At 51.9% G+C, this 15,457-nt stretch overlaps 1 protein-coding gene across 20 annotated transcripts in view; it reads left to right on the plus strand.

Annotated features, from left to right (window-relative positions):
• The window catches only part of Ablim2 (actin binding LIM protein family member 2), a 130,526-nt gene that overhangs the window by 30,817 nt on the left and 84,252 nt on the right, over window positions 1–15,457 (plus strand). For all 20 annotated transcript variants that reach the window (XM_036200469.1, XM_036200473.1, XM_036200474.1 and 17 more), the window contains exon 2: window positions 12,956–13,099. In XM_036200469.1, coding sequence (XP_036056362.1) covers window positions 12,956–13,099 — 144 coding nt within the window. The remainder of the gene's footprint in view (window positions 1–12,955; window positions 13,100–15,457) is intronic.

The raw sequence follows: 15,457 nt of genomic DNA on the forward strand, positions 1-15,457 counted from the left end.
GTCCCTCCCTCCCCCACTCTGTCTCCTCTCATTCATTCTTCTCTTTCAAACAGGCTTTGAAAGGGGTCTTGCCGTTCCCCAGGGGACATTTAGCAATGTCTGAAAGCAATTGTGATGGTCACAGCTGGTGAAGGGACAGCTAGTATGTGGGAGGAGGGGTCAAGGGCCACTGTGACTGTCCTATAGTATACAGGCCCCACTATATTGACAATTACACACAAGGAAGCCAGTCATAAGGAATATAATGCGAATGTCCTGGTATGGGCATGGAGAATGCGGCATGCCATGCCCCTGAGATAAGAGCATTAAGTTTAGGAGGCTGTGTGTTGGTAGGATGGCCTGCAGGGTGAGCATGGGACAGGTCTGGGGGCCCAGAGAGAGGGGGTGATGGCAAAGGAGCTGGACCCAGAGCAGAGGACTGGGATGGCCTGGAGTTGTACAGGCTTCAGGGTAGCCAGCTCTGGCCAGGCTTCTGCCTCTACTCACAATGCTCCCATCAGAACCAGGCATAGTGCCTCGCAGGTAGGATCCAGGTCTCCCTCTCTGGCATCTCTGCCTGACCAGCAGGGTCTTTCTAGCAGCAAGGACCGTAGTCCACATCCTTGTTCCCTGAATATTGATACAAACAACACACACTCAATATTCACCTTAAGGTTTCTATTGCTTCAATGGAACACTGTGACCAAAGAGCAAGTTGGAAAGGAAAGGGTTTATTTAGTTTACACTTCCACAGCACTGTTTATCATCAAAGAAAGTCAGAACTTGGAGGCAGGAGCTGATGCAGAGGCCATGGAGGGTGCTGCTTACTGGCTTGCTCCCCATGGTTTGCTCAGCCTGCTTGCTTGCTTCCTTCCTCCCTCCCTCCCTCCCTCCCCCTCTCTTTCTTTCTTTCTTTCTTTCTTTCTTTCTTTCTTTCTTTCTTTCTTTCTTTCTTTCTTTCTTTCTTTCTTTCTTTCTTTCTTTCTTTCTTTCTTTTGGTTTTTCTGAGACAGGGTTTCCCTGTGTAGCTTTTGTGCCTTTTCTGGAACCCACTCTGTAGCCCAGGCTGTCCTTGAACTCACAGAGATCTGCCTCCCTCTGCCTCCTGAGTACTGGGATTAAAGGAGTGTACAACCACTGCCCAGCTATCAGCCTCTTTCTTATAGAACCCAGAACCACCGGCCCAGGGATGGCACTACCTACAATGGGCTGGGCCCTCCTCATTTGCCAATTAAAAAAATGCCTTATAGTCTAATCTTATGGAGGTATTTTCTCAATTAAGGTTTCCCCCTTTCAGAGAACTCTAGCTTATGCCAAGTTGATATAAAGCCATTTTGCACAATATTGTACCCCCCAAAGGAAGAGCATTGGTTACTCCACCAGATGCCTGAGGAAGGAGTGCTCATTGCTGGCCTCAGTCTGGCTGGAATGGGGCCGGTGGCTGGGTCCTTAGCCCCTTACTTCCCTATTATTCTGAAGATACTGTGGATGCTGGAGCTGGGACATATAAAGGTGTCCATTTCCTAAATGGCTGTCTCCTCAGTGGGGAGCCGATGCATTCAGCTCACCCATGGCAAAGAGCAGACAGTAATAGCAAGAACACAGCACCACATCCCACCCCGGGACAACTGCTAACCACACCGCTGCTCCTCAGAGGAAGAATCCGGGAGAAGACTGCCGAGAGCTGGCATCTGCTGAGGCACTCAGTGGCAGGATAGATACTGTTCTATTTACGGAAAATTATAGAAAGAGCTGAAATGTAAAGGCTAAGATAAAAAACCAGGATAAATATTCATTATCTTGGATTGGGCAAGTTTCTTAGAAATGACTCCAAGAACATGAACTACGGAAGACAAAACCAGAGAAATCAGGTTTCATCAGAGCTGAAACCCTTTGTGTTGCGAAGAGCGTTGTGAAGAAGTGAGGTGCAGTTTGGAGGATGACAGGGGACCCTCTGGTCACAGGTATGATGGAAAACTTGCGGCCGGCCGGAGTAGATACACAGCTCTCAAAATGGTCACAGCTTGACAGCCAGCTCAAAGCTGGGCGGGGAAGCCTTTGTCTCCAAGGAAGACATTTAAACGTGTTTAACATTGCCAAGCAGGGACAGGCCAATCAAAAGGAGGTAGCACCTCACCTCCACCAGGATGTCAAAACTAAGGGGTTGGGGACCCCCAGGTTTGGAGGTGAAAGTAGAGCTTAGGAGCTAGCTGAGAAGAGACCATGTCCTGAAGCATTTTAAGCTGCATAAATCCCTTCTTCAGCTGGGCGGTGGTGGAGCACGCCTTTAATCCCAGCATTCGGGAGGCAGAGCTTCTCTATCAGGAGAGAACATCACTATGCATTCTCACGGTACTATGGCACCTAGAATCAGAATGGTCACCAACAGCATAAGGCACAGAGGAAGTCATGTCCCTCAGCGCTTGCTGCTCTTTGGGTCTCTAACAATAGTGAACTCATGTAATTACAAGGTATTTTTTGTCTCTATGTCTCCGGAAACTGGCTTGGCCAGGACTGGTCAGGCTGGCAGGTTCTGATGGAGTGTTGGCGCAGCCTGTCCACCCTTTATCAGCCCCATGCTCTGTGACTGGACCCTGCTGGCATGAGCAAGTTGCCCGGAAGCCTGCTTCTTAGGCATGGCCTGTCAGAACCTCAGCCCGGTTATGGGTCAGCTTTCCAGGTTCCCAGCCAGCAGTTCCGATCTCAGCTTTAATTAGTTGTTCAGGAAATGCCTTCTCAACACCAGCCTTCCTTGGACCCACTGAGGGGACATGAGAAGAGCCAAGAAGTTAAGGGGAAGGAGCCAGAGGAACAGGGCACCAGCTCCTTCTGGGAGGCACCAAGGCCCACCCTTGCTGGCTTGTTTTATGCTGTATGGTCTTGCTAGGTTGCAGAACCCCTCTGAGCCTTATATCCCTTAGATGGCCTACAGGTGACAATGCCTCTTAACACTAGTTGGTGGCAAGCCAAGTTGAGTGCCAACTGTGTGCTCACACCTAGCAGGCACATTTGGAAACTGGGGAGTCATCACATCACCTGATCAAGCCTGCACCAGTTTGCTCTAATCCAGTGCATTTATTTGTTTATATACCAGTTCTCATGTAGACCAGGCTGGCCTCAAACTTGCCATGTATCAGAAGATGACCTAGAACTCCTGATCCTCCTGGGTGCAAGGATTTACAGGTGCATGAACCACACCGGATTTACGCAGTGCTGGGGGTTGTATCCAGGGATTCATGCATATTAGCAGAGCACTCAATCAACCGAGTTACCTCTCTAACCCTGAGCTGATGATTTTAGTGCTGTGGATTCAGGTACACCCTGAGTTGGGGCCCCTCATGCCCTCATCACTTTGTGTTGGACGCAAAGTCAAGGCTTCCAGGACCATTTGGACTGCATGAAGGCTTATAGCTGGTCTACTACACCCACCTGGCTGGGTGGTGTCTGCTAGTCACCCATCTACAGAGGCCTAGTGGGGAGTTGGGGGCGGCCGAATTATAGCCAGGATATACCTGTTGGCAGGTCCCACTCTAGAATAAGCCCATCTGGGGAAACAGAGCTTGTTTAATCAGATGTTGGCAGCCCTGGGCTAGGTTGTGGTGGAATGACCCAGGACTGGGCCTGGCTGTTAGGAGATGATTGATTGCCCCAGAGGCACTTCCTGTTTCCTATTAGATTTGAGGAGCATCTGTGGGCATCTGCTGCTGCTGCTGCTGAAGCACAAGGTGGTGTGACATGGGGACACACTGGGCAGAAGCCACCACAGACTTTCTGCATGGCTTGTATACTGATGAGCTGGGTGGGGGCAGATGCCTATATGTCCCTGGCAGTCTGCATGCTACCATAAGAACAGGTGCCCTTGGTCCTGAAAGGCTGATTCATCTGGTGATAAAATGCCATCCTGCAGGGATAAGGGTGGCCGGCAATGTTGATCAAACTGCTTGAGGCTGTAAGAGTCAGGGCTTACTGAAGCCAGTGTTCACGGGAAACCACGGTCAGCTGGAGCATCTGAGGCTGCTTCTCAGCTGTGTTCTTCCCAGATCTTGCCTCTGGAAAAGACAGTCTCCATTGCCCCCCCCCCCCCCCTGTCAACCCCTACCATGAGCCAGCCCTGTGTAGCCACCGTCATGTGGACATTCCCATGAGTGACAGTGGGTGGGTCACAGGGTGCTTTAGGCTCTGCCACTCCAATGTGGCCCATCCCACAGGTGGTGTGTGTGATTCCTATGGTTCTGCCACAAGGTGCTACAAACAGAGTGACTTAGGAAACACTGGTGTGCTGCCCCGTAGTCCTGGAGGCTGCAGGCTGAGATCCGGGTGTGGGCAGCTGGGAAGGGCATCTGCAATAGGGCTGCTGGGTGAGTCTGAGTGGGTGGAAACAGTGGGTGGATGGAGTTGTTTGTGTATAACTCCATGGTGTGTGAAGATGGGAGGATCTGCTGCAGGGGGCTGGCCTGAGTGGGGCTGCTGTGGACAAGGGATGGGGCTGCCGTGGATGGACGACTGTAGAGGTGCTATGTGGACCCTGGGCATTGTCGTTATGGAGCCCAGCTGTGCGTGGCTGGTAGACAGCTATTGGAACTCTGCTGACTTCTAGGAATTATGTCATTAGGGCAAGGAAGCCGCAGGGTGTGAATCCAGTACCCCAAACCTTCTGGGGAGCCAAACCCCTTTTCACTGAAGCAGCACCTAGGTCCTGTGTTTGCTCATCATGTGTCTTAGGGACACATCCAGCCACAGATGCCCCTGGTGCAGAATCCTGGCACAGTTCCCAGTGACTTGAAGAAAAGACAGACACACAGACAGACAGAAATGCTGGGTTTAAGTGGGCTTGGCTTTCTCATGGAGAAACCTCAGCACCCCAAAGCTCAGCATGTTTATTACATAGAGTCGAATGGAGAGGCGGGGTTGTTGTGCATGGATGAACCAGGAGGCAGAGGCTTCAGCTAATCTCAATAGGAGGAGTCTCTGTAGGGAGCAGTTTCCAGGCTGTAAGTATCTGGGGGATAGAAAGCTATGGTGGACATTTTCTGCACCCACTATTGGACATTTCACCAGGAGGGAAGGTTCTGCCATTTTCCCATGGGGCTGAGGCTTTGGTCCCTGACATGGCTGTGCCTATGTTAACAATACAGATTCACTCAGGACTTCCCACGCTCAGGGCTTCCTCTGCCCCCTACAACCTGGGGGATTTGTTACAATTTTGCCAGAGACCTTGCACTTGCCTTACCCCATCCCCAAGCATCCACACACAATGGTGGCGTGCTGTTCATGTCCTGCAACACAGATTAAGCTGCCTTCTGCAGGTTGTCATGGATTTGAGTGTGTTCAAGGCTCCTTCAGAGTCCCCAAGGCCCTGGAAGGACATGGGTATGGTGGCAGAAGTGGGCAGGCACAGACAGGACAGTTGAGGATAGCCACCTACAGGGCCATGCAGTTATCCAGACCAGCATGGAAAGTGTACTTGCCTCTGTCCCGGGAGGTACTGCCCAGCTCCGGAGCCTCCGTCCCATGCCACTTTCAGAGGCCTTCCCACCCACTGCAGGTTCACAGTGCCACTGTGTTTACCTAGGTCATGGTCACAGAACCATCTGAGGAGGGGGATGGATACCACACCACTCTCGGTGGATGAACCAGAGCCATGGGACCAAGAAAATGCCTGGTCACAGAACACTTGCTTCATATCTCTTTTTTTTTTTTTTTTTCCTCTGAGACAGTGTTTCTCTGTGTAGCTTTGCGCCTTTCCTGGAACCCACCTGGTAGCCCAGGCTGGCCTCAAACTCACAGTGATCCTCCAGTCTCTGCCTTCCGAGTGCTGGGATTAAAGGCATGCTCCACCTCGGCCCAGCTGTTTCATATCTTTAGAACACAGCAAATCCAGGAACCCCAGACCAGCTGTTGGTATAATACACACAGCAGCTGGAAGGCTCTCCAAAGCTACCTTGGCTGCTAGAGTGTGACAGCCTTTAAGAACTCGGGCCTGGGCTCAGCCCCCTCACCTACCCCTCTTCCTACCCTGGGAAATAGAAAGTATAATCAACATGGGCTTCCGGCCTCTGGCCAGGTCACAGCCTCTGCTGAAGGGTCCAGGGACCACTGGTGCTGAGATGAGGATGGAACGGGTCAGGCCAGGAGAGGGAATAGATAGTTTCAAAGGCTCAGGGATTTCAGCATGGCAAGTGCTCGGCCATCCATGTGGTGAGACACGAGGTTGATTGCCGTACAGCTCATGTGCCTGATGCGGCTCCCTCCTGCCATGTGTGTATGTGGTGTTAGGCTGGCATATCTGCTCTGCCAGTGATTTCCAGACCAGCATCGGACCCACACTGAGTCCTTCTCCTGGCTGGGACCACCCCCAGCCTCCATCTCCTTTTTTTTTTTTTTTTTTTTTTTTTGTAAGATTTATTTATTATGTATACAGTATTCTGCCTGCATATATCCCTTCAGGCCAGAAGAGGGCACCAGATCTCATTCCAGATGGTTGTGAGCCACCATGTGGTTGCTGGGAATTGAACTCATGACCTCTGGAAGAACAGTCAGTGTTCTTAACTGCTGAGCCATCTCTCCAGCCCCCATCTCCTTTTCTGTATGAGGTGGTTGGCCATTTCTAGTGAGGTGGGGTCCACACTGGAGCATGCCCAGGGCCAGGATCTTTTGTCTTACTCACTGTGGTCTTCCAAGGCCCAGTGTAGTTCATTGCACAGGATAGGGTCTGAAGTGTTGGTCCTTAGGGTCACAGCACCATCCCTGCAGTCCTGACTTCCACAGAGAAGTCAACAGTTCTTTGTTGAGTTCCCAATGACTTAGATCATGGAAGGATGGGCCAAGGACTCTGGAATGGGGATGGCGAGGCAGAGCTTTTAGATACCAGCCCTGCTTGTCTGGGATCATGTTGGAGGGGCTGGAGTTAACATATACACATGTGACACATGGTGCCACCTCCATGTTTGATAATAAGGGACTTCAGGGCTTTCAGAACCTAGAATATTCACTCTAGCCTTTCAAGAAATGTGTGGGCTCTGCTGCAGGCGTTGCAGCCCTTTGGAAGATGTTTTCCCCCTTTCTGTAGCCCCTCCCCGACCCAGCCTATGGCCACTCTGGCCTCTGAGCCCAGGAGGAAGCTCTGCTCCCAGTTGCCACCCCTGTCAGACACCACAGGGTCCTTCTCTACCTCAGTGGGACCTTCAGAACTCCTTAGACAAGCTCCAGTTTGAAGGTGTGAAAACAGGCTTCAAGAGCCTGGCTGATTCTCCAATATCATGCAGCCTTCTCTGCAGCGGCTCCATCTTGGGTCCTCCAGGCTCTGAGGCAGGTGACCAGCCTGAGTCCAGCTGTGGGGACAAGAGGTGTGGATTGCAGTGAATTCCTGTGGGCGCTGTCCCCACAGATGGAGTTAAAGTCGATGGTCCCTGCAACCTGTTTTCTTTACTCCACCAAGGATCCCTGGTGCTGAGGGCTCATTGTCACAGGGCTTAAGTATAAGTAGTCACAGCCTGGTGTGACTGATCCCTACCACTTGAGTTGACGTTTTCTGTTATTATCGCAGTAAGAGATTGTTAACCACCTATTAGAGCCCATTTAGAAATTATGGAGCAATAATCCTGCACATTTGTGTTTAGGTATTGGGTGTAGCAGTTTCTTTTGACTGACAGCAAGGGCAGAGTTCCCAGCATGGCCTTTTCCCATTGTCACATCTTGCAATGTTGTAATATGTGCATTAGGTTTGCTGGGACAGCATTGATGTGCACCATCAACAAGTCCATGGCTGTATCAGGGTCCACGCTAGTTTTGTGGGCTCTGTGGGTTTGGACAGATGCAATGACAGCCCCCACCTTTCCAGTGTCATCAGAGCACTCTTAGAGTTCCCCAGTCCATTCTCCCCTCCCAACCCTAAACTGGCACTATGCAGACCAGGTTGATCTTGAACTCACAGGGCTCTCCTTGCATGTGCCTCAAATGCTTGCATTAGAGGCGTGCACTCTCTCACCCAGCAGCCACTCACCAGCTGTCACCAGGTTTGCCTTTTCCAGAAAGCCATAGTGGAAATCATGGGCTGCAGCATTTCCAGATTGGCTGCTTTCCCTTGGTGACATGTGTTTAATGTCCCTCCGTAGCTCTTCAGGGATCAGCATCCAGTTCTGCTTAATGTGAAGTCACCTCCTATGCTGGAGAGTTTCTCTAAGCCCCTCCTGGAGGCATGCAAAAGACTTCTGCCTCCTCTCAATCCCTCAGGTCCCTCATGACAGGCTTTGAGTCAGGGCCTCAGAGGCTGTATGAATCTCACTTGACTCCTTCCAAGGCCTTCCCTGTTTGGGGCAGTTGACAGACAGATGGCAGTGACCCTCCAGTACACAGGCACCATGCCTGAGTGCCTGCCACATACAGTCAGATGTGAAGGCCTGTCAGCCTGGAGGAAATCCTGGAGGAATTTCCAGAGGCAGGGGCACAGGAGTTTGCTCTTAAGGAGGTGGTGGAGACCGAGAGGCCTTCAGCCCAGGCTCCAAGGAGCCTGCGTCCAGGAATGATAAGAAAGCTCAGAAGAAACCACCAGCTGTGATCCTGTAAAGTAGAGCTGTGGGTGGCAGGGGACACTGGAGATGGGCAGGCACTGAAAAGTGAGCATAGATGCCTAGAAATTAATCTGGCATCTGACGAAGCTGGGAGCTGCCTAGTCAGCTGCCCTTCTGGAAGATGCAGTTGGTGCCTCACCTTGGACCAAGTAGCCCATGGGTCCCACTCTTGGACCCTGCCAACACCAGGCCCTAGAACAGCCTCCTGGGAGCAGCCTTCAGCCCTGTGTAGCCCTTTCCTCCCAAATCAGGCCCCTGTGGAGCAGGATGTGGGTTTCCAGGTCTTATGTAATGCCGTCTCTCCTAAATGCAGCCCAGAGAGTGGTCCTCTGATAGGACAGACATAGTCAGGTCCCAGGCACGTCCCCAGCTAAAGTCACTGGGATAAGCAACTATGGCATGATTTGGGCTCACCAAAAACATTTAAAAAAATCAAAAATCCTGGGTCCCCTGATCCTAGGCCCTTGTATGAGCCTCAGGTTGCACTGTGCAGGCAGGCTCCCCTGCCGCCCTCCCGATTGGTGTTCCCAAGCCTTGGCATGGCTGGCCTTGGCTCATTTAGCTGCTTTTGGCCTCAAGTTCCTCGCTGTGAGGTAAGTACCATGCTGGCTTCCACCATGCCTTTGCGCCCAGTAGGTCTGAAGCTAAGCAGGATGTTGAAAAGAAGGCAGCGAGTTACACTGTTGTGTTCTGTGGTGTCTGGGCTGGAGCCAGGGAAGGGGGAATCTGTGCCCTGCCCAGCCCCAGGCAGGCAAGCCAGGAGAATAGGAGATGTCTGCCTCAGAGGCGCCTGGGTCTTTGTCGGCTTTGTTTGGGTAATTTATTAGTTGGAAAGATTGCTTTTTCTTAACAGTTGTGTGCCCCTGGCTGCCAGACTGTCTTTGACCTTCAAGGACAGCTTGTTCAGCCTTGCTTTGGGCATTTCTATCTTTGGAGTGGTTTTAGGGAAGTGGGGTCACTGGATGAACCACACCAAACCCCTGAATACTGAGTACTCCTCCTCTGCCAGCATTCAGCTCTCTGTCCCCCCACCCCTAGATGCCCAGTGCAGCGTAGGACAGTTAGGGACTCTGCTTAGCCGACACCCTCCTGCCTGTCTGACTCTGTCCTGTCTCACAATCTCAAGTAGCTGGAGATGGCATGATTCTGCCTGCTGCTGTGAGAAGCACAGTCCCCTCTGGGAAGCACGGACAGGAAGAGGGTAGAAAGAAGCAAGCAGGCTGGGCAGGCTTGCTGTTACCTCTCCTTGAGTACACTTGACCTTGCTATCCCACAAACGCCTCAGGCTCTAGGACTGAATCCCACTAGGGGCAAAAGGTGCACATATTAAATCAGCAACTCGTTTTCCAGCCTAGAGGGAAGCTAGCAGGGTTTTCCTGGCATCCCTGTCTTGGGAGGCCCATTTATGGCTCAGCTCTTCCCCTGACCACCAGAGGGCAGCACCACTACCAGACCCACAGCTCCAGGCAGCTCTAGTGCGCAGAGTGGGATCTGGCCAGCAAATCCACACTCTTAATATAGCTCTTCCCTCAAACCAGATGCATTTCCAGTAACTTGGGAACTGGTGCTGGGGATGAAACTCAGGGTCTTTGCGTGCTAGGCAAGTGCTGTGCTACCGGGCTACATCCAGCCCCCACATATCCCTGAAACCGAGGTGGTCATTGTTGTGGAACTCTTCAGTGTTTGCTGGGCTGGTTGCTAAGCAGATCCTTTTACCCTTGATCCTGGTTTCCCGCAGGACCAGGGGATGTGAGCAGAGGGTGGGTGGATGGAAAGGACAGATGGAAGGACAGATCGAAGTCAGAGGGTGGGTGGATATGCAGGACAGATGGAAAGGCAGATAGAAGGCGGGGGTGGAGGGTGGAGTTGGGTGGACAGGAACACTTTCAAAGTCACAACCCCACAAGAGGCAGAACTGAGACTGTATCCCAAGCCAGCTCACCCCACAGCCCACGGGACCCCCAAAGCTGAAAATGACGTCTTGCTCACTCTGGCTTTGAGCCAGATTCAGGCCATATAATCTCTGCCTTGTCTGACTAGGAGAAGATGCTGTCTGTTGTCCTTTGTATCCCAAACTGAGTGGACATAAAAGTTCTGGAGAGCCACCCCACCCTGTATCTCGGAGTCACACAGGACCTGGGTGACTCACCAGGATGTCACCTACAAAGATCCCGCTGTGGCCCAGCCATGCACAGCTGTGAGCACTGACTGACTCCTGTTCAGCTTCTTGTCCATAGCTGAAAGGCCTGGCCACACTGAGGCTCTCAAAGTCCAGCTGAGCCAGAGGCCCTGGCTCTGCAGCCTCCCACCAGCATTTTACAGTATGGATGGGCATTTCTGGTCCAGTTCAGTAGTGAAGGGACACTAGGGGGCAAGTGTGATAGAGTCCACCGTGGTCAGGTCAAGGTGCTGGAAGGTTGTGGGGATAAAGAGACACTGGCTGCATGAGACAGCAAGGGCTGCGGACTGCATCACGCTGCTGCTGGGGGGCCACCACTGTCACTGTGGTCAAGAGAGGCATAGATCACAGAGGTGGGAAAAGCCCTGTGGAAAAAGAAAGAGGAAGAGAATCCCATGGAGGCTATCAGCCTGGGTAAGCTGAAGCGCCAACTAGAGGCAGATGTTTGAGCGACAGGTTAGATGCAGTTTTATCTCTACAACTGGTCATAGGTGGGAGGCAGAGGCAAAGGTCAGGCAGCAGCTGTGGGTGAGCAATCACGTGTTTTTTTTTTTTTTTAGCCTTGTTGGATCGTGCTGCAAAGGTGTGGTTTAGCTCCCAGGCTGTTACTGGGGATAACATCTGCCTTCTGCACAGCTGCCTGGGGCACAGGGTTGTGTGGTGGATGGAGCTGGGTTCTCTGGCCTGTGGCTGTAGGCTGTGGGTCCCCACCCTACATCTCCAGTCCCTGGGCATGTCTGTGTATTCATTCTCAGCAGGATGGTTCAGACAGTAGTTGGCTAAGATTACTCTCGTGGGCTAGTAGTAGGTCCTGCCCACTATGAGGGGGGCAGATGTCCAGTGTGTGCTCCACTCTGCCCCCTCCATCACTACCACTGTGTGTATGGGGGTGGGGTGGGGTGTGTGTGGGGGTGTGTGTGTGTTTGTCTGTCTGTCCTGTGGCTGCAGTGATGAAGGGGAGCAGCACTGGACGACCGAGGCTGAGCAGGTTGTGCTGGGCTAAAGTTAGGACTATGGCTGTTCCTTCTGTAGCTGTGGATGGAACCCTCCCCTCTCCTTTGCTGGCTTCTGGAGAAGCCAGCTCTCATGGCTCATGGTCCTTCCTTGTTGAGACTAGCTATACTGTGCCTCTCTGACCTCTCTCTTAATCATGTCTGCATTGATTGTCCAGGAAATGTCCTTGGATGACATGGGCCATGCTGGACAGCCAGTGGCCTTTCCTTTGCCTCTACAACCCATGTCTGCGCTTAGGAGAGTCCAAGTCCCACACATGGCCATAATGTCCCAATATACATCTGGGTACATTGCTGAAGTGGCTGATTCTGTGCATCAGCTGAGTGTGTGGCCTCTCTAGACAAGGGCCTGGCAGTTCCTTCCCTCTGGCCACAGACTCACATGATTCCTGTATGGTGACCTGAGACCTGGGACTCATTAGTTCCTCCAGTAAACCCATTTGAACCCTACAAACTTCAGAGTCTCCTGGATGTTTTCCTGCTACAGGGCTGTTGAGGGGCAGAGCCCAGGCTTCCATAGCATGGCCCAGCATGCCATGTGCTGGCATCTGCCGGTGCTTTAGTAGATCATGAGGTCATGCCTGGTGCATGGTCATGACTGGTCGTGAGACCACAACCCTGACTGACTCTTGAACTTGTGGTCTCCAATACCTCTTTCAGTTGCCTGCTGGGCTGTGGGTGATTCTTGGGGGTCACTCACTGTATTTAGTCTGGTGTTTTGGGACCCAAAGGAAATGTGGAACCAGCTCTCAGAGGGCTGTAGCTGAAGAAGGCCTGAGGGTCCCAGGGCCTGCAGGACCACTGAGCTTTCTGGAAGTGATGTCCCTATGAGACTCTTGGTGGCAACACTGCATTGGAAGGATGCAACAAGGGTTAGTTGTTCTTCAAGAGGGACAATGGTGGCTCTGCTACCCCAGTAGTGCACAGAGATATGTTGGGACATCATAGATAAGTATGCAGAGGATATGGATAAGACAACTGAGTAGAGCAGCCACAAACAGAGCCCACATGGCTTTACCAAATGGTCTTGGCCCTCAGAACTGTCACCTGTCATACCACCTGAGTGTTACTTAACCCCAGATGGAAGGAGGAGATGGCCCATCACCTCAGGCCATGTGGGACCAGTGCTGTGGGTGGGGGTGTGCTGGGAGGCCTCCTGCTTGCTCTCCCTGTGCCGAGTGTCCCTCACTTTAACCTGGCTCCTTTCTCCCCAGTGTCAGAGCCCCAGGCTGCTCATGCTCCCCTGGAGAAGCCAGCTAGCACTGCAATCCTGTGCAGTACCTGTGGGAATGTGTGCAAGGGTGAGGTGCTGCGTGTGCAGAACAAGTACTTCCACATCAGGTGCTTCGTGTGCAAAGGTAAGTGTGTGCTTGGCCTTGTGCTTGACCACAGACTGTCCCGAACTGGGCTTCCTAGCCACCCTTCTCACTCCTTCTGGGTCTAGAAAGCTCTCTGGTCACACCTGAGTGTTTGTAGAGTTCTGAGTCTCTGTCTTTCCAGAATACCATGTGGTGTGACAAAGGAATCCTCTCAGGGAGATAGGGAGATGCTGGGTCTGCAGCAGCGGATGCATGCGTCTAGCCCAGAATCAGAGATGCCAATCCTGGAGCCACAGGGGCACAGCACAGAGTGTCAGTGGCCTTTGGTGGCTATGCAGATCAGTAGCCAGAGGTGTTCTGGGGGCTTGGTGCACCAGATGCTGCATCCCTCCTGCAGTGGCCCTGAAAACATTCTAAATGAAAGTCATTCATTTTTCTTTGCTTATAAAAAGTAGCCTAGGGGCTGGAGAGATGGCTCAGAGGTTAATAACACTGGCTGTTCTTCCAGAGGTCCTGAGTTCAATTCCCAGCACCCACATGGTGGCTCACAACCATCTGGAATGAGATCTGGCTCCCTCTTCTGGCCTGCAGGGATACATACAAACAGAACACTGTATACATAATAAACAAATAAATCTTTAAAAAAAAAGTAGCCTAAAAAACACAGTAATCTTAAATAATTCCAAGAAGATAAGGAGAGGGCCTGAAGCTGTGTGTGTAGCCTTTCCAGTGAACATGGCTGGGTTTGGAGCCTTCTTCTCCTCTGCCCTGCATACCCCATGCCTGCTGAGGACTAAGCAATACCTCCATCCAACAGCCCAGAACTGAGAAAAAGTATTCATAGGGGTCAGTGGGTAGGACCCACCCACTGGACATGGTGCGTAGACTCACAGAGCCATCAAAAGGGATAATGTTTTGGAGCCCACAGATGCTTCTCTGCAGTGTGGACAAGCCCTCTGCACATGCCCCCTGGCTTGACAGTGGTGTTCTCCTGGGCTGTCTGGAGACTGGCACTGCCTTCACCACGGTGACCCTCAGTAAGAGGAGGGAATGTTAAGTTTATTGTTTGGATAAAAGAGTAGGAACCAAATCCTTGGGACATGAAGATCTGTAGGGAGGGTCCAAAGCTTCTAGAAAGAAGTCCACAGAGGAGGTACATTTGGCTGTAATTTGAAGATAGAAATTTGCCAGGCAAGAACTCCTTAGATGCTTAGATGGGAGATGACCCTACCAAGTCAGCTGTGTGTGTGTGTGTGTGTGTGTGTGTGTGTGTGTGTGTGTGTGTATGGTGGGGAGATGGTTGACTGGCTTCAGTGAGGGGAGGTAGAACTAGGAGCATCTAGGGGTTTGATTCAAGGTCCTTCTGTGGACCCTGAACCTCTAGAGGCTCCTGCCTTCTGTTTGTGTGAACTCTGTCCCCTCCACTCTGGTCCTTGGGCTCAGCTACAGTGTATAAAGTCTTGGTGTCCGAAAGAATTTTCTGCAGAAGGGGCTACCCCAAAACACCCATGGTGCTGTCAGCTCTGGATGGTTAGCCTCCACAAGAGAAACATGGCCTGTGGGGCTGTGGGGTAGTGACGGGGACAGCCTGAGCTAGCTCTTACTGGGTCTCATTTGGGGACCCTGAGGGATCTGCCTTCAGCTGAAACAGATACCAGCCTTAGAGGCCTTACCCTAGGGCATGAGCAGCTGGCTCTCAGTGATGTCCCAAGAGGCACCAGGATTGGGGGGGGGGCTAGGCATCCCAGTCACCTTGGCCCTTATGCATTCTCACAAGGACACCCTATCTTTCCAGACCCTCCCCGTCTGCCACACATGACAAAAGAGCCAGAATCCTCTGTGATAGCCACCCCAGGGTGGTGACTGGGGCTGCTTGAGAAAAAGAAGATGATCTGGGCATCTCACTTCCAGCACAGCCAGGAAAATCTTGGGCTCCACAGAGTGGACATGAGTTGGGAGTTGGAGGGCCAGCCTATTCCATCATCTCACACAACTCCAAACCACCCATCCCTAGAGGAAAGAGCACTTCAGCTCTGGGGGACTTTCCTACAGAGAACAGCACCGCTCTCTGCAGCCTGGGCGCAGAACCCCAGAACCTACAGAAAAAGCTAGGTGTGGGTGCGCATCTGCTTAACCTGGTGCTGGTGGGTAGGCAGATATAGGAAGATCTCTGAAGTTCACTGGGCAGCCAGCACAGCTGAATCTGAGAGACCCTGTCTCAAAAACAAATGTGAGGAATGACTGAGGAAGACATCTGGCATTGTCCTCTGGCCTCCATATATATACACAAGAACACATACAAATTACACACACACACACACACACACACACACACACACACACACACACACACACACACAAAGAAAGAATTCCAAGAAGTGACCCTTACCCTGCCTT

Source organism: Onychomys torridus, chromosome 10, assembly GCF_903995425.1.
Source record: "Onychomys torridus chromosome 10, mOncTor1.1, whole genome shotgun sequence".
Taxonomy (NCBI): domain Eukaryota; kingdom Metazoa; phylum Chordata; class Mammalia; order Rodentia; family Cricetidae; genus Onychomys; species Onychomys torridus.